Below are 27,296 nucleotides of genomic sequence, written 5' to 3'. Positions count from 1 at the left end.
ATGGTCAAGCCTGGTTTATGGGAAATTTTTTTTTCCCATTTAAAATTATAATCAGTTGGTCTTGAATTAGCATCAGAGTTACCTGTTAACCAACACCCCTGTTAAATATGTTTATTATACTAGCATCAGAGTTACATGTTAACCAACACCCCTGTTCAATATAATATGTTTATTATACTAATACTTACGGTAGAAATAGTTTGTTTACTTTCTAAAGTACTTTATATAAATCTCGTTTGAGCTCTATATTGATTTCCATCAACCATACCCTTCACCAAACCTGTGAAATTAAGCTAATTAGCAGTCGATTATTTACTTAATTTACTAATTAATCCTTATAATTAAATTTAGTTGGCGTTGTTAACGTTACATAAAAATTGAAGTGGGACCTACAGAACGTAACGGGGGTTACAGTGGCTAAGTGGGTAAGACGCTGGCTCTCCAGCCTGAAGATCGTGTGTTCTATCCCTGCATTGGCTGAGAAAGTTCATCCAGGTTTTCCGGCGTGGTTCCCCTTTGCCAGTGATGCGGGCAGAGGACCTGACAAGGACAGCTGTCTAGTCGTTCGGATGGGACGAGTACACATGGGCGTGTACGTAAGAGATCCCGTGACAGTTGGAATTCGTTATAAGAGTAGGCCGTAGTGTCGCTGTCCGGGCAAAATCCCCCCCCCCCCCTTAGCACACTCTATTGCGTATGCCCGTCTTCATTAGCCCAGTTTAGGAGCAGAACAGTAGGACGTTAAACCCGATTTTATTTCATTCTGAACGTAACGATGAACGCGTTGCCGAAATGTACCACAATTGCAGATAAAGGGACATAACTCCAATACCTGATTACACTTTCTGCTCAGACTAATCATTTTTTCCCTATTGACGTCAATGTTAAATCCATGACATTTCTTTGCCTATAATATTTTAATTAAAGTTCCGATGATCTTAATCTTTATAATGACAAATAGATCAACACGTCACTATCACCTGTCTCTTGTCAAAGGAATGTAGTAGACTCAGTGACGTCATTTTAGCAGGAAATTTCGCCCGTTAAACCACAGACAATTTTCCGTTAAATTACAGAAAACTTTCTGTTAATTCACAGAGAATCTTCTGTTAAATCACAGACAAATTTCTGTTAAATCACAGACAAATTTCTGTTAAATTACAGAACACTTTCTGTTAAACAATACACAACCTTCTGCTAAATCACAGAAAACTTTCTGTTAAATCACAAAGAATCTTCTGTTAAATCACAGACAAATTTCTGTTAAATTACAGAGAAGCTTCTGTTAAACCACGGACAATTTTCTGTTAAATTACAGACAATCTTTTGTTATATTACAGACAACCTTCTGTTAAATTACAGACGATTTTCTGTTAAATTGCAGACTACGTTCTGTTTAATTACAGACAATCTTATGTTAAATTACAGACAACCTTATGTTAAATTAGAGACGATTTTCTGTTAAATTACAGACAACCTTATGTTAAATTACAGACAACCTTCTGTTTAATTACAGACAATCGCATGTTAAATTACAGACACTTTTTTGTTAAGTTACAGAAAACCTTCTGTTAAACCACAGATAATTGTCTGTTAAATCACAGTCAATCTTCTGTTAAATCACAGTCAATCTTATGTTGAATTACAGACAACCTTATGTTAAATTACAGACAATTTTCTGTTAAACCACACACAAATTTCTGTTTAATAACAGCCAATCTTCTGTTAAAATACAGACAACGTCCGATAAATTAAAGACAATATTTTGTTAAATTAAGACAATCTTCCGTTAAATCACAGACAATCATCTGTTAAATCACAGACAATCGTCTGTTAAATTACAGACAATCGTCTGTTAAATTACAGACAGCTTTCTCTCTGGTATCGAATAATGTTTCAAAACATTTGCGGCCTTGTAATATTATAACAAAATGTCCGTAGGACTACCGATATTTTTGATATTCTTATAAAAAATAATGTTCATTTCTCTAAGGAAGGACAAATGAATCATACGATTTTTGGCATTTGCTAAAAATGAACCAGTGTTTCCTTCTATTATGGTTTCGATTCCCAGGTTGTACGTGGACAAGGAGTAAGGTCGCCTGTTCCACCGGTTTTCTCTCACTGCTAAATAAATACCACTCCTTGCAATAATGAAATAAAATTAAACCACGTGTTAGTCCCGAAATGACCTAGTTTGTGTCGAGTGGACGTTAAACCTCTCTCTCTCTCTCTCTCTCTCTCTCTCTCTCCCTCTCTCTCTTTTGAGCAAGGGGTTGCCACATGTTGCTCCATATGTGGTAGAAAACGTTTAACCCCACGAAATGAAATACAATTTGGCCCGGGCAGCGGTGCCACGGTCTACTCTTATATCGAATTTCAACTGCGAAGGAATCTTTAACGTGCATGCCTTCGTTGTTAGGAAAAGGGTGGAACAAAAATTAAGGACAAAATTGTTTATTCAGAACTCGCTCTAATTACTACTCCATGTAGTGCGTTTACTGCATTTCTAGATTGACTATTTGGTTTAGAATTTTAGAAAAGAGATCAAATGGCAGATTTTGATAATAATGATGATGGAAACGGGCGTAAAGTGTCTCTGTGTAGATCAATCCTTACGTCCGAAGTCACATTTTGACTCCTGTCAAAATTAAATCAGCCCGGTAAATAAATTAAACCGTCAACCCCCTCCAAAATTATGATGAGAAGAGCGCCAACTTCGGTCTATATGTGCCTATAAAGATTGGAACCAACGGAATATTGAGAAAAAAGCTACAACCCGTGATGTTACAGCCATTCAACATTGAAGTCAATGGGCAAATAATTGCTTGTCTGAACCCAGTTGACGTGCGATGGAGCGTTTAAAGAGAGTTATCTCCCGTTCGCCGCAACATCAAACTACTACATTTGCATGCAGTGGCTGAATCTTTTTTATTCTCTTTTTTTTTCTTCAGTTCGAGCTGTTTCTTGATAGTACCCTTCATAATGATTGGATTTGTTGCTGATTAAATCCTTACCCATTGATAGATCACATGCGAGAATAGGGGGTTGTTAAAAAGAAATACAAAAGAGTGAATGACTTCACCGCCAAAGTTGTAGGGACCTGGCCTATTTCACGAAATTTTAACTAAGAAAAAATCCAAATTTTATTAATTTGATTGGATAATATTAGATTGATTTGAGTGCTTAACTAATCAAAATTGAAATATTTACTACAATTTGGATTTTATCTTTAGTTAAGATTTTGAGAAACAGGGCCCAGTTTTGGAGAGAGTTGAAATCTCTGATGAATTAATAGGGTTTGTGTAGCCTCCCGCCCTTTAGGGTATGTGTAGCCCCATCTCCCTTAGGACCACCCATCCTATCAAAGACACCAACCCGGCTAGTCAAGATGAGTATACGCCTTGCAGCATGCTATGAGGAACATTTTGCCCGGGCACCGCCGTTTCCTTCTACTCTTTATCGAGTTCCAAATTTTACTTTCTGTTTCAGGCCTCGGTTTTTAGTTCCATCCAAATGACTAGACGTCTGTCCTTTTCAGGCCACCGTCCTGCTCCACGGACAAGGGGAAACTATGTTGGAAAATCAGTATGAACTTTCGGCCAATACCGGGAACGAACCCAAGAATTCCAGGCTAACGAGTCAGCGTTTTATTCACTGAGTCATCGTGGCCCCCCTTTTGGATAATACAGAAAATAAAACTAATATTTATAGAGATTTAATAACAATATATATATATATAATTTATAAGTAAATAATATTCAATGATCTAACTCTCAGTTAAAAAAATTAAGTAAAATTGAAGTATTTGGCCTAGGGCCTGTTTCACGAAATTTTAACTAAGATATAATCCAAATTTTTGTAATTTGATTGAATAATATTGGATTGATTTTAGTGCTTAGCCAATCAAAATTTAAGTATCTACTAAAATTTGGATTCTATCTTTAGTTAAGATTTCGAGAAACAGGGCTCTGACGATTCGTTTTAACACTATGAAAGTACAGCCAGAAATTCAATTTTGAATGTTTTTTTTTCATAAATACTTCAATTTTACTTATATAACTTATCATATAGATAGATATAATATTTACATACTGTACAATATACTTATTTAACATGACAGCATTATGAATATGACCTGTTGCCCTAGTGACGTATTTATGGTATGTCAGGCATAGGGCACGTGCCATGGGCGCCACTTTAACGGGACGCCACTGAGAGGTACTGACATTAAGACCCTTCCCATGTAAGCTGTAGGCGTAGGTAAGAAGTCTTGCAAAGTCTGTGAAACATCGGTGAAAGCAACGAAGGTGCATTTGCAATTTTCATGCACTGCCATAATTTGTTAGTTAAAAGATTAACGAAATTGACTTGTATTTCTTAGCTTATTTTCTGGTAAAGTTATCTGCAAAAAGGGGTGCCAGATGTTTATACAGGGGCACAATGCTGATGCTTGCCATAGGAGGTATTATCTACTGATACGCCACCGAGTTGCACTTATTATGATGCTTGGTGTGACACCATGGTCCACGGTAAAGTAGCAAGTTTTACACTCGCTTCCAGCCAGGGTGATATCGCAGACAGGCGTCTCCTAGGAGATTTGCAGGATAAGCCAGTCGTGAATGAAAATAGGTAAATAATGGAACTAGCGGGTATACAAAATAATGTCTCTCATATCGCTATTCCTCTGATAGGTACTAATCATGCGCCTTGTTGACGCCATGCATGGTTTTTTATTTGTTGTTATTGCTTGTCTATATATAATTGCCCTACACATTTGCTACTGTAATACCTTGAATACTCTTCAAAACGTCGCCTAAATAAATCAGTAATTGTTCTTCCATAAATTTGTGTTATAGTTTATTGCTCTACCCAGTTACTAAATGCCTTTAAATGTTTGCTTACTATTAAATTATTATACATGTAGTTTATTGCTCTGCCCAGTTACAAAATGCCTCTAAATGTTTGCTTACTAATTTATTTGGGCGACGTTTCGACTTATTGTTCTTCCATAAGTATTATATTATTATAGTTTATTGTTCTGTCAAGTTATTAAATGCATCTAACAGATTATAGACAGGATAGGTCTAAAGTAGCAACAGTGTTATTAATTTATTAACAAAACCACCATATCCAGTCTTTGAAATGTCGCCCGAATAAATTAGTTATTGTTCTTGTTCTATCCAATTAATAAACGGAGATATTTCCATGAACAACATAAAGTAAGGATCACCAAGGCCTCCACATAGGCTCCGTACCTGCCACATTAGCAGCAGCATTAACATTGTCCACTTGAAAGCCACCATTGACGCAAGACGGGGGAACTACGGATTGATCCAGTGGGACGTTAGGAGAAAATGGAACCGTAGGTACATTTGAAACACTGCAGAATCGGTAAGACGGAATTGCCCCTAAGTCTAATGTAGGTTTATACGACATAAGAATGTTTTGTTGCACCGGAACCGGAAGTGTTTCTGTGGTTCTAGACACTATTGGGATAGCAGTCCGTGGTTGTATCACATTGGAAGCTTGTGGATCTACTAGGATGAATATATCTCCACCGCACACTAATTTTACTGATCCCGACACGTGTTGTGTTGATGGTGAAATACTTGGTGAGGTGTCCATTGATTCATTTTGATTTGTCTCTATCTTTATTTCTTTCACGACCCCAGGCTGTGCATTAGGACTTGTTGTCGGAGATGGGCTGGGTTGTCGCGCATCCATGATAAAATCCGAGTCATTATCACTAGAATCGTCATGCAAGCGTGAATTCGTTGTAGAGACGATTTCGTTTTCGAGTTTTTCAGCCGTTGCAACGGACTGGGTTCTCTCGTGTAATTTGTCCTTGCAGTGGTTCGTTATTTTCTGTTTTATTTCGTCGTTAAATCCTTTCGTTTTATCCAGAAACTGAACCAGTTCGTCCATACATTTCTCGTATCCCGCCGAATAATTGGAGCCATTTTCTTCTTTGATATTCATATTAGAACCTGCAATGACAAAATAATTGTTTAATTTAAACTTTGATAATTATTCTGTTTAATATATAAATGGAAATAAAATGGGGGTTAACGTCCCAATTTGTTATTTCGAATTCCAAACGTCAATTGTACCATTGACACGGGGGAACTATGCTGGAAAATCCCAAAGACCTTCCTGGGCCAACACTGGATCGAACCCTAGACCTAGTGGTTAGCGAGCCAGTGTCTTACTCACTGAGCCACCGCGACGCCCGAAATACATATTAACAAGACGTCATACTCTTTTACGTTTGTATTGGAAATGAAATGAAACGGGGTTAAAGGTCATACATTTTTTCAACAGCTGCGATATCACTTTTGTGGAAGCGGACGTTAAATAAAGCTATTTCACACACGAAACAGCTGGGCTAATGAATACCTCGGATTTTCATACAATCACAACGTCATTTGTAGTCAGTCAATGCAAGAGAGAGAGAAAAAGAGAGAGAGAGAGAGAGAGAGAAAGAGAGATGGGGTGGGGGGGGGAACGTCAACTCGATACAAACTAAGTCATTTCGGGTCTAACATATGGTTCAATTTTAATTCAATAATTCGCTTGCGCGTAGGGGTCTTTAGCTGTGGGAAGGAACAATACAAAAAAGAGACCGTGACTCAAATAGATAACCGAGTAAGTAATATGACCGAGTTCATTAAATCTAATATCATGTAACCCCCGCGGTTTAAAAACTCTGATGTAGACACATTGAACAAGGGAAGACAGATTGCTGATGTCGCATCACATAAACCAAACGGTTTCAGCTATCCTCATCCCACAATCACCAATATGTTTTAACTTCTTAAATCAAAAGTGTCACGGGCATAAGATATCCAAGAAAAACATTTATCAGTAAATTCAACCTAATGTCACCATCTGATGAGAGTTTTCACACACATAAAGAAAGCGTGTGTCCATTGTTTCTGGTTTCGTTTCGGTAATATATGTATGACTCGTTTTGTTAGCGACTTAAGTCTGGGGTATATATATATACGTATCCGGGGTATATACGGTAATATACCATAGCGGATTAACAAGTAATTTCATGATACCTAAGAAGGGATTAACACTGATAAAGGTGAGGCTCTAGAGTTAATCTTGATATGTTTACACCATAGCCTTGTTATACGTTGTTAAGCCTGTTTTATTGCTGACACTCCTGAGTTTTAGAAAAATGTGAAACCGATGGTTATCAAAGTGAAGTCTAAACAAATAAAATTCGATACTGAGAAAAAAGACTTTGAGAGTAGATAACAGGACATATTTGTATACACCGAACAGTTGGTATAAAAGTAAATGGACAAGTTTGTATGTATCGTAAAATGAAATGGGGTTTAACGTCCTACTGTTCTGCTCCTATGCTGGGCTAATAAAGACAGGCATACGCCATACAGTGTGCTTGAGGGAAATTTTACCCGGGCAACGGCGCTACGGCCTACTCTTATATCGAATTCCATCTGTCAAGAGATCTTTTACGTGCACGCCAATGTGTAGTGTAGTAAAGACAAGTAAAACGAAATTTTGAACTATAAAAAACGAAACGAAATGGGATCTATGTTTTAATAAAATTGTTTAGACTTTAGACGTGTGAATGTACAGTCGGTTTTCGTTTCGGGCAAGATGGTAACGGTAATGAAAATAACATAGTCTTAAAATGCTTTTCTAAGTCATGTATTTCTTAACACATAAAAGGGATCACAAAAGATTCAAACTTAGAATGATGGTAGCCATTTTATGAGTTCTATTAATCTCTTTGTTTTTTTTCTCTATTTTATGAGTTAGATTAATCTCTTTGTTTTTGTTTTCTGTGTCTGAAGCTCCTAGCCATTTATTGTATCTTTTAATATTTTCTACTAACCGCTTTGTTTTGTTTCTATGTCGGATCTCAACAGTTATTTTAAAAAGTGAGATGTTCCCGACCATGATTTATGTGAAGTAAACGTCAGCTACCTGAGGAAGTCTATATTCATGATATACGTGTTATGTCTACCTGGACAGGTATCTAGACGTCGACACTGGTTTATTGTCTTCCTTGCTCATTTTATAGGTTCGGTTGTCTCGGCGATCCAATAAAATTAATGCGAATAATTAAACGTTCGACTTATCTCCATCAAATGGGCTAACGAAGACGGACATACGCCAAACAGTATGCCATGGCGTTTTCGACTATACATCATCGAATTCTGTCACTGTCAAGGGATCTTTTACGTGCACGCCAACGAGTACATGGATGGACCCCTTTTTCGTCCCATATAAACGACTAGGCGCCTTTCATTGCCAAATCCCGACAAACGTTTACAGTCAAATAATAAATAAATAAGTAAATAAATAAATAAATAAATATATTCGATTCCCCGGTTGTACATGACAAGGAGTAGGGTCGCCAATCCAACCTCGTGGGTTTTCTCCGGGTTCTCCGGTTTCCTGCCACTGCTAAAGACCCCTACGCGCAAGCGAATTATTGAAATAAAATTGAGCCATATGTTAGTCCCGAAATGACCTTGTTTGTGTCGAGTGGACGTTAAATCCCATTTCTTTCTCTCTCAAATACATACATAAACAAATAAATAATAAATAAATAAAAATATAAATCAAGTTTGTTTCTAGAGAAGAGATTAGTTTCTCCGACACAGATAAATGCTTAATATCCATGACTGACATGTCTGACTATATTAAACTGCCAACTGTAACAGACATGTGTCATGACATGGATCAAGGTGTGAAATATCCAATAATACCCACAAACCGTTATAAACTAATGGTGATTGTCTGTAACGTACCTACACCTTTGTGCCCGGCGGTGAAAAGGCCATGTTGGCAATTACCTGAACATTTTAATTATCATAATCATCATGATTCGAATTGCTAGGTGACCAGGGCGCCATTAAATACAGTGATGACTGTCATGGCTGTCGTGATATGATATTGAAATCCGCGTCGTGGATTCACAAGTGACATACGAAGTAAAATATTGTGCTTCTGACGTTAGCCTGATATTTTACAGATATTGATGGTGCTGGATCATTAACCGAGGCGTCCCGGGTTCGTCTTCAGGGTGTCCCAGTCTAGTTCAAATCATCAATAAATGAAATAAAATGAAATGGGGTTTTATGTCCTACTGTTCTGCTCCGACTGGGCTAATGAAGACGGGCATACGCCATACAGTTTGCTATGAGAGAAATTTTGCCCGGACAGCGGCACTACGGCCTACTCGTATATCGAATTCCAACTGCCAAGGGATCATTTACGTGCACGCCAATGTATACACGGGATCAAATCATCAATATAATTATCCGGATTATTAATCCCGAATAAAGTTTGCGATGTCGATTGCGTTTATAGTGTTTGTCATTGAGTCAACTGGCGTGGTTTCGATTTCCCGGTAGTACGTGACAAGGAGTAAAGGCCTAGTTTTCTCCGGGTCCTCCGGTTTCCTCCCACTGCTAAAGACCCCTACGCCCAAGCGAATTATTGAAATAAATTGAATCATATGTTAGTCCCGAAATGACCTAGTTTGTGTCGAGTGGACGTTAAACCCCATTTCTCTCTCCCCTCTCTCTCTCTCTCTCTCTCTCTCGTTTACAGTGTTCGTTGACTCCCAACCTTGTCGTTTCAGCCATATCACAGGGCTGTATACAATGATCTTTTTAATATAATGACGCGTGTGCAATTTGACGCGTGTGCAATATGACGCGTGTGCGCTTTTTTGAAAATGTAAACCTCTCTGAATAATGAATACAATAATTCTTCTATTTCTGTTCCCACTAGAGATATGATCAACTTTAAACTGAGCCAAATTATAGAGGACCCTGCGCTTGACACTTCTTTGAAATTTTACACTTTCAATTTACTGTACAATTATGTAATTTTAAACTTCTTAGATCTCTTAGATCTGAAACTTTTAAACTTCCTAATAAAAAAATACTATAAAATATTTGGACATGCCTTTTGGCTGGCGTTTATAAAGCGAAATGTTACAATTCGTTGTACATAAACACCACAGGATTTCCAACTATTACGACACTAAGATCCTTTTCACCGCCGACATCTCCACCAAGTTACCCTTAACGCCTTGAGCAATATCTGGTGGGTCCAAGATCGTAAATGGACAATTTAATGTTTCAATTCACTTCATTAATTTTCAAACTGTGAGAATAAAAGGGGCCAAATTTAAAGATTAACAATTTGATCAGCGGAAACTAATTGGATTACAAAACATTTCCAAATGAACAAAGGGTGTCACAAATTATATTGTCAATTCATACGCCATCTTTCAGTTGATTAAATATAAGATTAATGTTGTGAAAATATCTGACGTACAGTTCTTGGTTTATAATGGAGAGAGAGAGAGAGAGAGAGAGAGAGAGAGAGAGAGAGTTAACATCCACTCGACACAAACTAGGTCATTTCGGGACTAACACATGGTTCAATTTTATTTCTATAATTCGCTTGCGCGTAGGGGTCTTTAGCAGTGCAAGGAAACCGGAGCACCCGCAGAAAAGAGAGAGAGAGAAGAGAGAGAGAGGGAGAGGGAGGGAGGGGGGTAACGTCTACTCGACACAAATTAGGGAGAGAGGGGAGGAAGGGGGTAATAGAAGGAATTGGTAGAATTTAATGGAGGTCTGCATCCAATTACATACACGCCCCCAGGACTTTTAAAATATGGACCAAGAATCTGTGAAAACAAATCTATTTGGAGTCCATCCAAAGTGTTATACAAACTTCTTATTCTAGTAACAGAGACAAGATATGAATGGGGTTTAACGTCTCCGGTTAGCACAATCATTCGGTTATTTTGAGACTAAGATATACTTCCGTTTGTTTCGATGGTCATGTGTGCAATGCTAAATGGGATGAGGGGGCGGGGGTACTTTTACCAGCACTTTCAAGGGTTTGTTTCTTGTCAGCCCCTCAGTGACTACGTCCTTAGAAAAATCTCACGGTTATTCTTGGATTGAACCCGGGGCATTCTTATAGTGGGTAGGCCTACTTCATTACGCTTACCACTGGATTACTACAGTCCTTAGCAACAGAGACGTCATCAAAATGGTGTGGCGAAATGCAACATGGAGGAAAAATATGTCAATTGATGTAAAATTGTGTACCTGGGGTTGAATTCAGTTTCTTAAGATATTCTACAGTCATTTCTAAAATATCAGCTTTCTCCAACTTTCCTGTTCTCGTCAACTGAAATAAAAACAACGTCAAGTTTAAATTGACATGTGACCATATACTTATGTATTTAATACAAATGTGAAGATATGAGATGAAATGAACGGCCTACTTTTCTGCACCAACCGGGATCAAAAAAAATTGCATGTACCGTGAAGTGTGCTATGCGAAACATTTTGCTCGAACAGCAAGTTTTCCGCAGACGCTTCATCGATTTCCAACTGCCAAGGCTTTTGACGTGTACCACAGCATGTAGCCTACACGGGACCTCGGTTTGCCTCGCTACATACGAGAGAGAGAGAGAGAGAGAGATGGGGTTTAACGTCCACTCGACACAAACTAGGTCATTTCGGGACTAACATATGGTTTAATTTTATTTCAATAATTCGCTTGCGCGTAGGGGTCTTTAGCAGTGGGAGGAAACCGGAGAAAACCCACGAGGTTGGACAGGCGACCCTACTCCTTGTCACGTACAACCGGGGATTCGAAACCACGCCAGTCGACTCAATGACAGACTTTATGATACAGCGCGCGCACGCTAACCATTCAGCCATCCAACCCCCCTCGCTCTATACGAACAAGTAGACGCTGTTTCTTGTCATGCCCTCCATCCTGCAACTTCATCCTGGCCAAACAACGCTGACAAATCTCGAGTTACTTTTTCGATCAACATGAGGATCGAACCCGTGAGCTCCAGGTTAGTGAGCCAGCACGGGACACTCTGTTTTTATTGAAGAAACTTGACTAAACAAATTAATCAGTGTTGTAGGTCGGGCGGGAGCACAGCATGGGACGGCGTCTAGTCGTTCCGGTAGGTCGAAAACCCGAGGTGCCGTATACACGTTGGCGAGCATATAAAAAAAACCCGTTGGAAATGAGTAGATCATAGTGCCCCTATCTGCCTTAATTAACCCGGATGGGGGAATGGCTGAATGGTTAGCACGCGCGCGCTGCATCATACGGTCTGTCATTGAGTCAACTGACGGTGTTTCCATTCCCCGGTTGTACGTGACAAGGAGTAGGGTCGCCTGTCCAACCTCGTGGGTTTTCTCCGGGTCCTCCGATTTCCTCCCACTGCTAAAGACCCCTACGCGCAAGCGAATGATTGAAATAAAAATTGGACCATGTGTTAGTCCCGAAATGACCTAGTATGTGTCGAGTGGACGTTAAACCCCATTTCTCTCTCTCTCTTTATTAACCCGGATGAAGCAGAAAAGCTGAAAACTAGGACGTTAAACCCCATTTCTTTTCTAATTAAAACTTTCGTGGTATCTTTATACAGTGAATCACGTGATTCTCAGTTAAACATCGTAACACTTGACTTGTTAAACGGTTTACAAATAACCCCACCAGTAACGAGAACTTCGGACCACGTCGTTGACAGGGTCGACATTTTCTCACAAAGGTCATGTAATTGTCAACTTCTAGTAAAATGTTATATTCTGGGGATATTATTTCAATAGCGGGTCAATCGTTATGTCATTTGCCTGGTTTCATTTTGAAGTAATTAAGTGTAAATAAAGGTCGTGAGAGAGAGAGAGAGAGAGAGAGAGAGAGCTCTGTACGGTAAACACAACGGAGAGAGAGAAATGGGGAAATGGGGTTTAACGTCCATTCGACATAAACTAGGTACTTTCGGGACTAACAGATGGTTCAATTTTATTTCAATAATTCGCTTGCACGTAGGGGTCTTTAGCAATGGAAGGACCCGAAGATAACCCCTTCTCCTTGTCACGTCAAACTGGGAACCGAAACCACGCCATTTGACTCAATCACAGATCTATGATCTAAAGCGCATTCTTTAGACCATTCATCCCACCCAAAAACTGAACACACCAACTAGAGGAATAGGCATACAAAACTTAGGCTGCCTGTTTACAGTTAGCTCCGCTCGAAAACATACACTAAGTTAGTTGACCGACATTTTAAGTCCTAAATCGACGATTTCAGTCGAAAACACGAAGTTTCTTCGAGAATTTTGTTAAGTATTTATTCTGGTACCATTTAATTCAATTGAAAAAGTTTATTTAGTCTTTGTGTATGACAGATATGAAGTGGAGTACAACTGCATTCCAAAACAGTATACTAAAATTTGGATATGGCGGCCATTTAGGGCAGAGATCTATTTTCGAAGAAGATGGAGGAATAGGTATACTAACGCATGATGTCATTGTGTTGTTTGTGGTCATGAAAAATGACGCTTGATAAACCAAGTCAACAAACTGTTTACAACAAAAGCTTTTTTTAAATCATAAATTCTCAAGAGATTATATCCTAACTCCATTTATCGGAACAATCTGGTCATAACAAAAACACAATTCTTCATAAATATTTATTTCTTAGATAAAATCAGCGATAATTAAACGGCGACCTAGTTTCCTTTACTAGTAAACTTATATCTATCGGAATACGTGATTTATGCACGCTCAGGTCTGTTCGTGAATTACCCAGGCGTCTATGTCGAGTTAAATACCTCCTTAAAGAAATGAAATGTGGTTTAACGTCCGACTGTGGTAATGAAGACGGACATAAGTCATACCTTCGTAAAAAGCAAAACGTGTCGTTTTATTTTACAACACTAAATTATTTATTTGCGTTTTTCGGACAATATCTGTCGGACAATTTTGCGTACAATATCTGTGCTTGAAAATGACAAGAGAAGCATTGTAGAAATTTAACTGTAAAGAGCCGGGGGTCACGGTGGCTAAGTGGGTAAGACGCTGGCTCGCTAGCCTGGAGGTCGGGTGTTCAATCAATGCATTGGCCGAGAAAGTTCATAGGGATTTTCCGGCGTGGTTTCCCCTTGTCAGTGGTGCAGGGCGGAGGGCTTCACAGAGACAGCTGTCTAGTCGTTCGGATGGCACGAAAAACCGAGGTCCCGTGTACACATTGGCCTGCACATAAAAGATCCCTTGACAGTTGGAATTCGATATAAGAGTAGGCCGTAGTGGCGCTGTCCGGGCAAAGTTTCCCTCATAGCACACTGTATGGCGTATGCCCGTCTTCATTAGCCCAATTCGGAGCAGAACAGTAGGACGTTAAACCCCATTTCATTTATTTTTCAGATAAAGAGCTGGCCGTGCTCGCTATAATAGTTAAAAAATAGACATAATATATTGAAAATTATAGTCAATAAATTTATTCTGAGCAATTAAAGTTACGAGTGTTTGAAGTTTTGACAAGATAGGCTCGATTGTCAAGTGTCTTTTCTACGATAATAAACAAAGTCTCGATTGTCCATAGATTATTAAATGGCGCGAGAGTGCGAATCCATTTAATACCACGCCCATCTAATTATATCTAGAGAGTTGAATATGGGCTTACCACGTGAATTAATATTTAAATAATAATTACCATAACATTTGAAGCCAGAACAGACCAGCAATGGATAGATTTAGTTTTTACATACTGCATCTTTAATAAAATCATTATATTCATATTTCAACATAACATGCCTAGTTACAAGTGAGTTAATCTAAACTATGGTTTTAAATTGTCGCACCGTGTAGTTGAGCACAAAACATAAAATAAAATAAAATAAATAAGTAAATAAATAAATCGTTTTAAATTGTCGCACCTTGTAGATGAGAGAAAAAAATTGTTTTAAATTGTCGCACTTGGGGATGAGCAAAAATAAATTAAAAAAATAAAAAAAAATAAAATAAAAATAACACCTTGTGTGTTTATCTTATGAATTAGTGTGATGTTTTAAACGAGGTATATTTTAATCTGACTCGACATATTGATGTGCACGTAAAAGATCCCTTGACGGATGCAATTCGAAATAGGAGTAGACCGTAGCGCCGCAAAATTGCCCGCATAGCACACTGTGTGTCGGAACCCGCCTTCAATCGGACGTTAAACCCCATTTCATTTCATTTTATTTGACAAAAAATAATAAATCAAAAATCAAATAATACCATCGTGTCGCAATTCAACTCGTAATACTCCGGGTTTTTATATGTCAAGTTTGAAACTGAATGACAAATTTTTTTTAAAATCTAAAATATTAAACGTGATGAAACTGTAAATATGAGTTAAATTTGATGTCTATTGTGACATACGGGATATAAGATTGACAATTATGTATTACTTAATCCCTTTGACATAATATCAGATGATCAGATGAATCGTGTTATCAATGAAGTCTTTGTACCTTCAATGTACACCTGATGTGATACCTATTGTAATTATGATAGGCTTATCTTGTCGTTTGACAAATTTTACATCAATGATTTTTAGTTATTTAACAGTAATACGGTGTAATCTAGACAACCAAATATAAGATATAAGAATTATGTGTTTCTATTAAGAAGGGATGGTTATATCAAAATCCTGATGACTTTGAAGAATGCCGATGGGTAAAGCTCTCAAAATATCTAAATTAAGGGTACTGATAATGGAATTTAAGATATGGGAATGATGCATTTCTATTATAAAAGGGTGTTTATATCTAAATCCTCGTAACTTTGAAGAATGCCGATCAGGAGAGTTGAATGTAAGCTCTCATTAAGCACTCGTTGGTGATGAAAATATCTAACCAAGTGAATTGACAAGGAAATAATAAGATTATTGTTCTTAGTGTTTAACATCTGTTTCCACCCCAAGTGATATCGCAGACAAGTTATTTTATTTTTTTAGTTTTATTATCTTAGCGAACGCGTAGGGGTCTTTCCTCTGGGAAGTAACCGGGGTACCCTGAGTAAACCCACGAGGTTAAGAAGGCGCCCCTATCTACACGTCACATCCGCTCACACAATGGATCAAAACCACAACCGCAAGCCAGGGGTGACCAGCCAGCTAGAGATCGAAGCGCGACACTCTAGACCACTAGAAAATCCCAACCCTCTTAATAAGATGTGGGGAGTTGGATGGCTGAATGGTTAGCGTGCGCGCTGTATCATAAAGTCTGTCATTGAGTCGACTGTCGTGGTTTCGAATCCCCGGTTGTACGTGGCAAGGAGTAGGGTCGCCTGTCCAACCTCGTGGGTTTTCTCCGGGTCCTCCGGTTTCCTCCCACTGCTAAAGACCCCTACGCGCATTCGAATTATGTAAATAAAATTAAACCATATGTTAGTCCCGAAATGACCTAGTGTGTGTCGAGTGGACGTTAAACCCCATTTCTCTCTCTCTCTTTAATAAGATGTAAGAATGATGCATTTATATTAAATTGGGTGTTTTTTTTTATCTAAATCCCGATTACTTTGAGGAATGCCGATGGATAAGGGTAGATTTAAACTGACACCAAACACTCTGGGGTTGTTCAATATATCTAACCAATGAGTACGTGGTTTATTTGCAATTACTCGAGTCTGACACCCTTTCTCTAATAAATTATAAGTTATATCGCGGGGATTGCCTGTGGTAATCTCCAGCGATGTTACTCGTGTCTTAACAGATCGAAATGTAGACCTTGTTCGGAAATGCTTATTAACCTTTCGGCTTTTGCCGTGTAACTTGGGTCGAACACATCCCAACTTGACAACGTCAAATACTCCGAAGATTGCGAACGTCGCGGTAAGTCGTAAGTATATTTGCAAAGGGATTCGGTTTTTCCTTAGGTGCACACCTGGTCTGCTTGCTACCGTGATGAGGAATGTGAATTCGAGACGTTTTCTTCATCAAACATGCCGTGGAGATTATTTCGCGAATTTACACGTGTCCACCTAACACGCGTCACGTGCACCAAGGCTCAATTTGTCAGTCCCTCGACACGAAATCATTCTTGTCATACCAAGCGTCTCGTCTTAATTTAAAAACAGACAGCCCCAAATTACCTCCGATTGAACGGTCATAAATTGGTGTATTTACTTAATTGATTCGTGTATAGTTTATAACAAATTGTCGTTAACATGAAACTTATAACCCCTAGGGTCTAGACATGCCCGTGCATTGATGAGATATCTCCACGTCTTCGTCGTGTTAGGGTTCCACACAGGGTGATATCACAGACAAATGTTTCCCCTGACGGATCTGTCCAGGTTGACAAGCTAGTCCGGTTTAGGATGGTAACAGTTAGGGGTAGGGGCATCAAAAAAACAACACCCCCATTTCCTTGACTAAAGACGGTATCGTGTCGTTTGAGATACAGTGTCTAACGGACCATTCTGGTCTCTGTTAAGTGATCTCGTTAGTCTATGGGGTTGATATCGCAGATACAAGCTGTCTCGTTTGCATGCGAGAACTTCGCTTTTCCACATGAAGCAATTTAAGTGGATTCTTTTCCCACGTTTTTTTTCTATCCGTATTGACAACAAACACAAGTCAATCGGACTTGCTATTTTACCCTTTTTTTATTTTAACGAAGCGAGACAGCTGCCATCCCACCCCCTCCCCAGCACACACATATAAATATTGTTTTATGGGGGCCCTGGCGGTATTTTGTTCCTCGTGTAAAATCATTGGTCACCATGCCCCTATGAGCCCTCTTCATATGTAAATATTTTTAATTTAATCAACCTGTCCATAATATCATAGAAAATGTATTGGACATTAAAATTGTAATAAACAACAACAAGTATCGTTCGGTCCGTCATCGGGCTTAACGTCCGCGAACACTGTGGTTGATATCGCAAACACAAGCTGTCTCACCTCGATTGCCTATTTTAATTTACGACCAGGCTGACATTTAGAACGTGTTAATTGTTTTAATGAACCTCTATTGTAACCACGACTATCACAAATTGAGCCGATTGTCCAGTAATTAAGAATATCATTTCCTCCCTTGCAGAAATATTCGGCTCACTGGTCGGGAACAAACGAGAGAGATGACACGACCGTTACTTTATTGAGGTGAAAGGATATTATTTACCTATATTCTAGAGTGGTCTGACACCTTTATCCCACGTCTACCGCATTTCAATAACCCTGGTCACCGGGTATTATGTATACGCGATTATTTTACCTACATAGAATCATAATCTGAGACGTCGTCGTTGATTGTTTTGATAAGTAATTTAAGTCTTTTAATCATAATGAATTCTATCATCCAACTGTCGTATCAGACATCCTACAGACGTGTTATACACTTGTCAAAGGCTTTGATAGGCGTTTGGCATATTAAATAAAGTCTTTGTTTAATTCCGTACTGGTGTTCTGTACATTGATGTCTTGTATAGCCTCAAATTAATTGACATATCCAACTTTCTTATATGATAGTTACGTTTAATGAGATATTATTAGAACATAAGGCCAACCCATTTTAATTCTTAGTTCTTAGATCAATAAATAACTCACTTAATTCATATATGCGATGATTTGTTAAAGGCGCTAAATCACTATTCTTTGGCACCTAGAAATGGACACGAATAGGTAGCAACGCATAAAATAATGTATTATAAATATATATAAACTGATTTACATTCAATCGTTTTTGTTTTTACTGTAATTTCTAAAACGTTATGTGCAGCGAAATACGCAAAGTGTCCAAATCGAATGGTAGTCTTTGGCGTCTGGTTATTGCAGTCTACATCGGTAGTATTCTTCCGTGGGGTATGTTTAGCCTCGTTTATCCAGTCGCTCGAAAGCATTCACACACGCGATTCGTGTGCCAATTTTTCATTTTGTCTTAAATATTGGATATCAAAAGCCCAACTTTTCACGGTAAGATAACAACACCATGTTGATTTAAATTGACCAATAATTCGTGTTTCAATGTCGATGACTGTGAATGATATCGAGTTAGCGACGTGACCCTATAAAACTTAACCCTATGGAAGAAAAAACTTTGAGAAGAGCACGTACTTGCTGTTTTTAAATTATTTAATGGGTATGCCCGAATTCAATTTGATGTAACCTAACATTCAGTCTTTTTTCTGAATGCTTTAATTCCCCTTTCTATAAAGTATGGTTATGAAATATGTAAGTGACACAGACTTATATATCCATTGCTGGAATTCACATTTCTATCAAATATAATTATTTAAAAATTACGTTTAAGGAGAAACATTTAGACGATAACAAAGCTTGCATACTCTTTTCTATAATATGGTGCAAGACGGAGAGCCTGGCAAGGGACAATGTATAGTCATTCCCACAGGACGACAAACCGAGGTTCCCGTCTACACGTTGGTTTGCACGTAAAAGAACCCTTGGTAAATGTAGTTGGAATTCGATATAAGAGTAGGCCGTAGCGCCGTTGTCCGGGCCCAATTTCCCTCTTAGCACACTACGTGGCGTATGCCCTGGTTCAGTACAGTATGACTCTAAACCCCACTTCATTTTATGTCTTGCTTGTGAAGATTTACAATAAAAAAAAACTTATCTTCTTTTAAAAAAACAGATTTAATAAAAAAAAAGAAACCCCGAAAAAAAACCACAAAAAAAAAAAAACACGTGCATGCACAGACAACAATAATTTAATCAATTCAGCACATTTATCAGCGGGTGGCGAGGATAACGTTACGTCATGTAATGAAATCTATTGAAGACACAACCCCGCCTTGACTAATGCCCTTGCTGACTTTAGTTTTTATCTTCGAACGACTTTATCTTTCGCGTGCCAAAAATCACAAAGCCATTGTTGTCGAGTTTGGCTCTAATGGATTTAATATATGGGGATTATTAACAATTGTAAAAGTCTTATTTAACTTGTCAAGAATCTATTTAACATTGGGTTTTATTTAAAATACAATATGCAATTCTATAAATTTATGACTTTTACATTCAAATAACATTTTAGTTTCTAAAGCTTTAGATAATGGCTTTAGACCGAAAGATGTATGAAGCCCCGTTTCGTATTTCAATGCATTTATAGAGTAATAACATTTTTTTTTTGTAATTTTGAAAAATCTATCGAATGTACAAAGTGCATTTAATAACTTTCATTTTTATAAGGGCTTTGACTACAAAGAACCTTGAAAAATATTATTTAATAGGGGGTAGGCTTTGGAATTTCGATATTAATTCTTAAAATGGTCGAGGTGAAATATATTTTTTTAAATTTCTTTTTTTGAATTGATAAAAAATTAAAAGGATAGAAGCAGTGACATTCCCAAAATAAATAAAATGGGTGACATTAAATATATTTTAAAAATTTTATTTTGAACTAACATCCAAATTTTTTTACAAGGGGTAGAAGTTCTAGAATTTACACATCGATTTTTATTTTAAAAAAAGCTGATATGAAATACAAAATTTTATTTTGACCCAGAATCGTATCGTTTCAGTTTATTAAAGGGACAATAACACTCTTGCTGGCTTGACAGCTCCAGAAAATAAAAAAATAGCCTTATTCTAAGTACTAGATGTGTTAGTGTCCTACCTGTTGTGTAAATTATCCATTAAATCCTATTTTACTTGTCCAAAGGGTTCAAAAATATTTTTAAATCCGAGTCACATTTGAAAAGCTTTACGTCAGGCTTTTCAAATCAATTAGTTGAATTTTTCCAATTTTTTAAATTAGGTGTGTTAAGATGAAATTTGTATCATCGGTTAATTGGAATATTGTAAAATAGTATAATTTGTTGACCAGAATAAAGATTGGGACATATTATTCAGTTACAACAAGAGTGGTATTGAGCCTTTAATAATCCTTTGATTAATATTTATATCAATGTTTTATGTTTTGGGGAATCCGATTTATATAGTTTGGGGATTTCCAATCTCCGGTTTCCTCCCACTGCTAAAGAATCCTACGCACAAGGGAATTATTGAAATAAAATTGAACCATGTGTTAGTCCAGAAATGACCTAGTTTGTGTCGAGTGGACGTTAAACCCCATTTCTCTCTCTCTGTTTGGGTATCCCGTGAATAAAATATATATTTCAAAAAAATAAATAATAATCACTTTGAGGGTGAATGCCGTGTTGTGTTACTGTTCTACATTTTACCAGAGATGACTTATGTTTAACGTCCTACGCGTGGTGATAAATATCTTTGGTAAGTAATTGAAACATAACATGCAATTCAGTGATTCAAACGTAACACGCAATTCAGTGATTCGAACATAACATGCAATCAGTGACTCAAACATAACATGCAATTCAGTAACTCGAACATATCATGCAATTCAGCGGTTCGTACATAACACACAATTCAGTGACAAAAAATGTGCCCCAAAATGTTGTAGCTTAGACAATAACAACAAAATAATAATTGCTCTCACAATATAAAAGAAAAATATTGTGAAAGCGTGGCGATACATCGAGATTGACGATTAAAAGTTTGACAAAAAAACGGTTTTGCTAATCACCGACAAAAGCCTTTTTTTTCAATTTCACTTTTCCCATAATTTTGTCCCTTTTTTATGAAATTATTTAAATTTTGGATATAATATAACAAAAGCTCGTATCTAAAACATATCTTTCCTTTCGGTCACTTTCTGCAATACTTTGGGCGATATTGACAAAAAAGACGGTGATAAGTTCTATCCATCTATAATGTCCCGTAAATTCTTCGTTCGTGTGGGTGAATGTCCGCTTCCATCTTGGGTGCTATCCGAGAAAAGTACAGGGTTCAATCTAACCAGTATTTTGTTATAAGAGGTTACATTTTATAGCTAAATAACGCCTTACATCATTAAACCCCTTCTCAAGACCCTACAGGTGTGACGACCCAATTAGTCGGTCCCTTTCATCTTCAAAAGTATCACCTTGAATCGATATACATATTGCTATTTAACAGGTACATAAAATTATGTCATTGTTTTTAAGATTTAAGACAAATTGTTAAAAAGTCTTAAAAATGTAGTAAAATTGTTGAGTTGGCTAACCCGTGGTGCGGGAGCCAGCATGCTATAACCCACCCATAAATATACGTGTTCTTCGTCTCTGTTTTAAAGGCTATAGTTAACTGAACTGCCACGGACAATACACACACGATGATGTAACAATCGATAAGCTTTTATTTTCTTGAAGGAGACATTGTCAGGTTAAACGTATGAACACGTGGCAACCCCATAATCAAAGGATTGAAGTTGTGACCACTAAAAGCGATGACGTGTTACACAAGTTTAATAAGAGGACACACATTGATAATGACGTGGATACTACTCCTTCTTACTGGGGTAAATAGAAATATGGCAGCTATAATGTATAATTTTCTGTTGTGACAGTAACTGTATTTTGTAATAAAAATAAATAAATAAGACACACCAATTTGGTTATTTGGTTTTCGGTTGAACACCTGTTAAAATTTTGCTTCTCATTTTAAGAAAAAGACCAATTTAAAACGCAAAAGTATTTTGTTGCATTGATTAAAGGTTTTTAGTTTCATATATTTAAGTTTTGAAATTTCAACAAACATCGTGCGCAAGAATTGAGTGGGCTATCTATTGGACAAAACCCAGAAGAAATCAAATTTAAATTGGTTTGACCTAAGTTCCATTTACATAAAGAGAGGGATAAAATGGGGTGTAACGTCCACACGACATAAACTTGGTAATTTCGGGACTAACACATGGGTTAATTTTATTTCAATAATTCGCTTGCGCCCTAGGGGTTTTTAATAGTGAGAGGACAGGAGAACCCTCTTTGAAACGTCGCTGAAATAAATCCTACAGGTAACTTGTATTCCATATGATTGTGTCATGTGTTATAAATTATATTGCAGTACAGAACTCTAGTATCTTAATTTAGCACGCTTTTCCCACAACGTAAAAATGACCCCGAATATGTCTCAACGTATGTATTATAAATAGAACCATATATTTCAAGAAACAAACATAGCAATAACACATAACAAGTGATCGCATGGAATAAGAAACTATTTGTATGTTTCATCTAAAACAGCTACAGACTGTACTGAATGGGAATCCATGCACCACTAAATCAAACAGTAGGACGTTAAACCCCATTTCATTTGTCCACTAAATCAAAATTCGCCATCACGTGGCCAGATTGCTGCTAAATCCTACGACGTTAAATATCATTTCATATTCTAATGAAAAAAATAGTAGCCATTACTATGGGGGGGGGGGGCATCCCACAAATCAAGTTCTCCTCTGTTTTGTTCTTGATAGGGCAGAGACAAGAGAACGCATGAAATCCTCCATCTATCTCTTTCTGTAGGCATGTCAACGAGACAAGGCCATTTGTTTGAGGTAAGTTGTAAGCCGTCGAGACGCTGTAAAACCAACATCATAATAAATGAAACAACCTGAGTTAGATGTATCATCTGGACAGATCACTTTACCCCAGGACACATGGAACAAGTTTTTCATTAGTGGACGTCAAAGAATGTATATTAATACCCTGCTAAAGTTGGGATTATAATGTACATTAATTATGTCCCAAAGCGTGAAGAAAGCATGTAAAGAATCTTGTATTCTTGTAGGGAGATCTGGTTTATTTGTAGATTATTTTATCAAATATTATTTTTATTTTACTAATTTAAGATAATAAACATCAAAGAATATACCCTGCTAAAGTTGTGGCATTAATTTCGTACATTAATTATGCCAATGCCGTGAATAACGTGTGTATTATTCGTTGACTTTAGTTAATATTTGGGGATCCAAAGAAAATTGATGATTGTTCTGTTATTTCATAAATCAAAATAATAAAATACCAGAATTGTATTGAGACTCCCATTTGACGTGTGGGGGGAGGGGGGCGAATGATTAGCGCGTTAGTCCCAAAATGACCTAGTTTGTGTCGAGTGGACGTCAAACCCCATTTCTCTGACGTAGTATAATGGCATGGTCGTTTATTCCTTTTATTACCTCGGTACAGAAATGTAGGACGTTAAACCCTACTTCCTTTTATATCTTCATAGAAATAATCTCCTGTGTTTCATTTAAAGCCACAGAAACGCCGAAATTCTTAACAAACAAACCCCAAATTATGCGCAATAAATACGTAGTAACTTACCTCAGTACTAGTGGCTTTCAGCACTAAGTTTTTCAACTGTAGCAAACACTCATTAATCCGAGCACGTCGTCGTTTCTCTATTAGAGGCTTATTACCCTAAAAAAATATAATATATGAATAATAAAAGAAAAAAGAAAACCACGACATATCAGATATATAATATAAAATGTCAAGAATAAAGAACAAAAATCTTTAATATATAAAAAGATTATGAATTATATCCGTTATCAAGATGAAAAATATACAACGCTTTGTTAAAAATATCCATTTACAACAAAAAATAGTGGGATTAACTCAAAGAAAAAACCTCCACAAATTACGTTATTTCACTGGAAAACTTGAATGACAAGGCTTTCAGATTGTTTTCGATAACATACAACTTTTTTTCTTATCTTGTTTTTAAAAACATCCACCGGCGTCTGATTCAAAACATGGATAACGGCCCGTGATTTGCGTGAAAGTTTTATGACATTAAAAAGCGAAAGATGTATTTGGAATTAATGGCATATTTTATTTTTCCTCGTTTTCTCCTTGAATTACATTACTGTTCGGGGTTTAAATGAGTTAAGATATATAGAAAATTTAAAAAAATAGATTTTATCTATTCAGACGAAACACGTGTTAAACCAGACTGTCCTTTGTATAAATCTCCACACGACCATTCCGTTATATAAGTACTGATTCTATCTTCATTCGATATGTAAAGTGCTTTATCTTTCTATTCATAAGACGAGACATTGGCGACCTTACGTAGATACTAAATCACACGCTCTAAGAAAAATAGTTTGTTATCGCTTGAAATGATTGATATTAAAATTCAAAGTTGTTCATTTAATACATAAAGCTGGTAAATTGTTTATTGTCATTGATGTCGTATTGAATATAAATCAACAGTGGGAGTAGGATGGCTGAATAGTTAGCGTGTGTGTGCAGCATCATTAGGTCTGCCATTGAGTCAACTGGCGTGGTTTTTATTCCCCGGTTGTACCTGACAAGGAGTAGGCTCGCCTGTTCAACCTCGTGGGTTTTCTCCTGGTCATCCGGTTTCCTCCCACTGCTAAAAGACCGAAGGATTCGGAGAAAACCCACGAGGTTAGGAAGGCACTTGTAGGATCGAATCCACGTCTTATGATCTGGATCATTAGGCTACTCCATAACAATAGAGTATAATGTTTATTTTGATATACAAGGACTTTTTTTTAGCTTTGTGTTTTTATCAATCTTAAGGTGACTTTTGATATACCCCAATTTTTTTATTTTGTGTTTTTACCAATTTTCAACCCATTAAGCGAATATAATTTAATTAAATCAACCTGTCGATAATATCATATTTAATGTTTTGGACGTTAAATCTGTAATAACAACAATTATTCCCATTCCACATGATGATATAAACGGTAAATAATTAGTTAATTAAAGAAAGACGATAGTATATACCTTCTAATAAGTTTATTACATAATATTTTCATAAAGCAGCATATATTATACACTGTTAGATACTATATTCATAAAGTTGTACATGTAATTCCTGTTCAGAGGTGTAAGGCAAGGGGTCTGTTGAAGCCCTAACTCCTCAAACATTTCGGCAATAGAACGAACACACATTGCTGTGCAGAGGGGTAAGGCAAGGGGATCTGTTGAAGCCCTTTCTCTTCAAACATTTCGGCAATGGAACGAACAAAAATTTAATACTAAGTTGTTAAAGGGGCAATAACACTCTTGCTGGCTTGACAGCTCCAGAAAATAAATAATAGCCTTATTCTAAGTACTAGATGTGTTAGTGTCCTACCTGTTGTGTAAATTATCCATTACATCCTATTTTACTTGTCCAGAGGGTTCGAAAATATTTTTAAATCCAAGTCACATTTGAAAAGGTTTACGTTAGGCTTTTCAAATCATTTAGTTGAATTTTTCCAATTTTTTAAATTAGGTGTGTTAAGATGAAATTTGTATCACCAATTAATTGGAATATTGTAAAATAGTACAATTTGTTGACCAGAATAAAGATTGGGACATATTATTCAGTTACAACAAGAGTGGTATTGAGCCTTTAAACATAAATTATAACAGAGGTATAAGGCCAAGGAGTGTTGCAATCCTAACTTTCCAAACATGTTGACACTAGAACGAACAAAACAAGTAATACTAATAATTTTTCCGGATTGTGATAACATTAAATTAGTATAACAGTAAGAAGACATTTATATTATTACACAGGTATCTCACAAGGGGTCGTTTGTAGCTTTAACTGTTCAAACAGCTTGACAATTGAACGTCACAAAATTAGTAACACTAATAAGGTTGTCTGGTTTAGCTTTATTGAATCAAGGACGGAAAACTTAAGTTACTGCGGAGGTGTAAGGCAAGGTGATCTTTTGCAACCCTAACTTTTCAAACATCTTGATAATAGAACGAACAAGAAATGTAATACTAACATTGTTGCCTGATTTCGTTTAAATTAAGTTCTACAACTTTACTTTATATAGTCGCACAATCGGATTCGCCTGTCAAACATAATAATTATGAACAGTCATTGTTTTTCTTCTGCTTTTGGTTAAATTATTAAGTCTAAAGTCCTACAACTTTACCACGATAAAGTCACACAATCGGATACAAACTACGCTTGTCAAACATAAACTAATTATAACCAGTCGTTATTCTAGCACATAATGAAGGCAAAAAATGTATGAATGAACAATTAGTAAAATATGATATTGGACAATGATCAATTAGATAATTAGTTATTGATAAATTAATTGATACATACTCGTCTTTGAATAGCTGGTGACTGTTTCTTCTTGGCTAACGCATCTGCCGAGGCGGACATATTTGACGTTTGACACGAGAGCAGCCGAAGTCTGTCGAAGTAACACACGGACTAAAGTGGTGAGCCGTGTCGGGGCACGCGAATCCTAGACTCACCTATTTACCTTTAGGTTGGGATCGGTCGGCCACGAGCACAGCACATACCTGAACACTGAACCAATTAAAACACTTGATTGAAGTCACGTGTTAATGACTGGACGTGTGGACGACAGCAATAGCCGTAAGTGAAAGTCACGCGTTGTATTAATGTCTTTTCTCAAATCTGACGAAATTATTTGTTGTAATGATTGCGTTGTATTATTAAATTTGTCCTCGCCGTTCATTTACCTTATAATCCGATGGATTATCCGGTAATTGTCCCATTGAATGTCATTATGAAATAACCCTAAACTAAAACATTGACCTGTCAGTGTACACTGACCCCGGGTTCAACCAACAGACCGAATAATTAAATTCTTTAGGATTAGAGAAAAC

The 27,296-nt window shown here is 37.1% G+C and overlaps 1 protein-coding gene across 1 annotated transcript; it reads right to left on the bottom strand.

Annotated features, from left to right (window-relative positions):
- Positions 1-3,758: 3,758 nt before the first annotated feature.
- LOC126827414 (protein hairy) lies at positions 3,759-26,933 on the bottom strand. The gene is made up of 4 exons (XM_050556728.2): positions 26,764-26,933; positions 23,997-24,092; positions 11,121-11,202; positions 3,759-5,990 (listed from the first exon to the last, which is right to left on the bottom strand). The coding sequence occupies exons 1-4, from the start codon at positions 26,821-26,823 to the stop codon at positions 5,230-5,232; spliced, it is 999 nt and encodes a 332-aa protein (XP_050412685.1). The 5' UTR covers positions 26,824-26,933; the 3' UTR covers positions 3,759-5,229.
- Positions 26,934-27,296: the final 363 nt, after the last annotated feature.

Source organism: Patella vulgata, chromosome 7 (genome assembly GCF_932274485.2).
Source record: "Patella vulgata chromosome 7, xgPatVulg1.2, whole genome shotgun sequence".
Taxonomy (NCBI): domain Eukaryota; kingdom Metazoa; phylum Mollusca; class Gastropoda; family Patellidae; genus Patella; species Patella vulgata.
Note: the sequence above shows the minus strand (reverse complement) of the source record. Positions and strands in the feature narration are given on the sequence as shown.

Bases quoted from the DNA above. Each gene is read 5' to 3' on its own strand.
- LOC126827414 (XM_050556728.2), bottom strand. From the start codon at position 26,823: ATGTCCGCCTCGGCAGATGCGTTAGCCAAGAAGAAACAGTCACCAGCT. The intron at 24,093-26,763 runs GTATGTATCAAT...ATATTTTTTTAG, and splicing joins CACCAGCTATTCAAAGACGA to GGTAATAAGCCTCTAATAGA. The intron at 5,991-11,120 runs GTACACAATTTT...TTGTCATTGCAG, and splicing joins GAAACTGAATTCAACCCCAG to GTTCTAATATGAATATCAAA.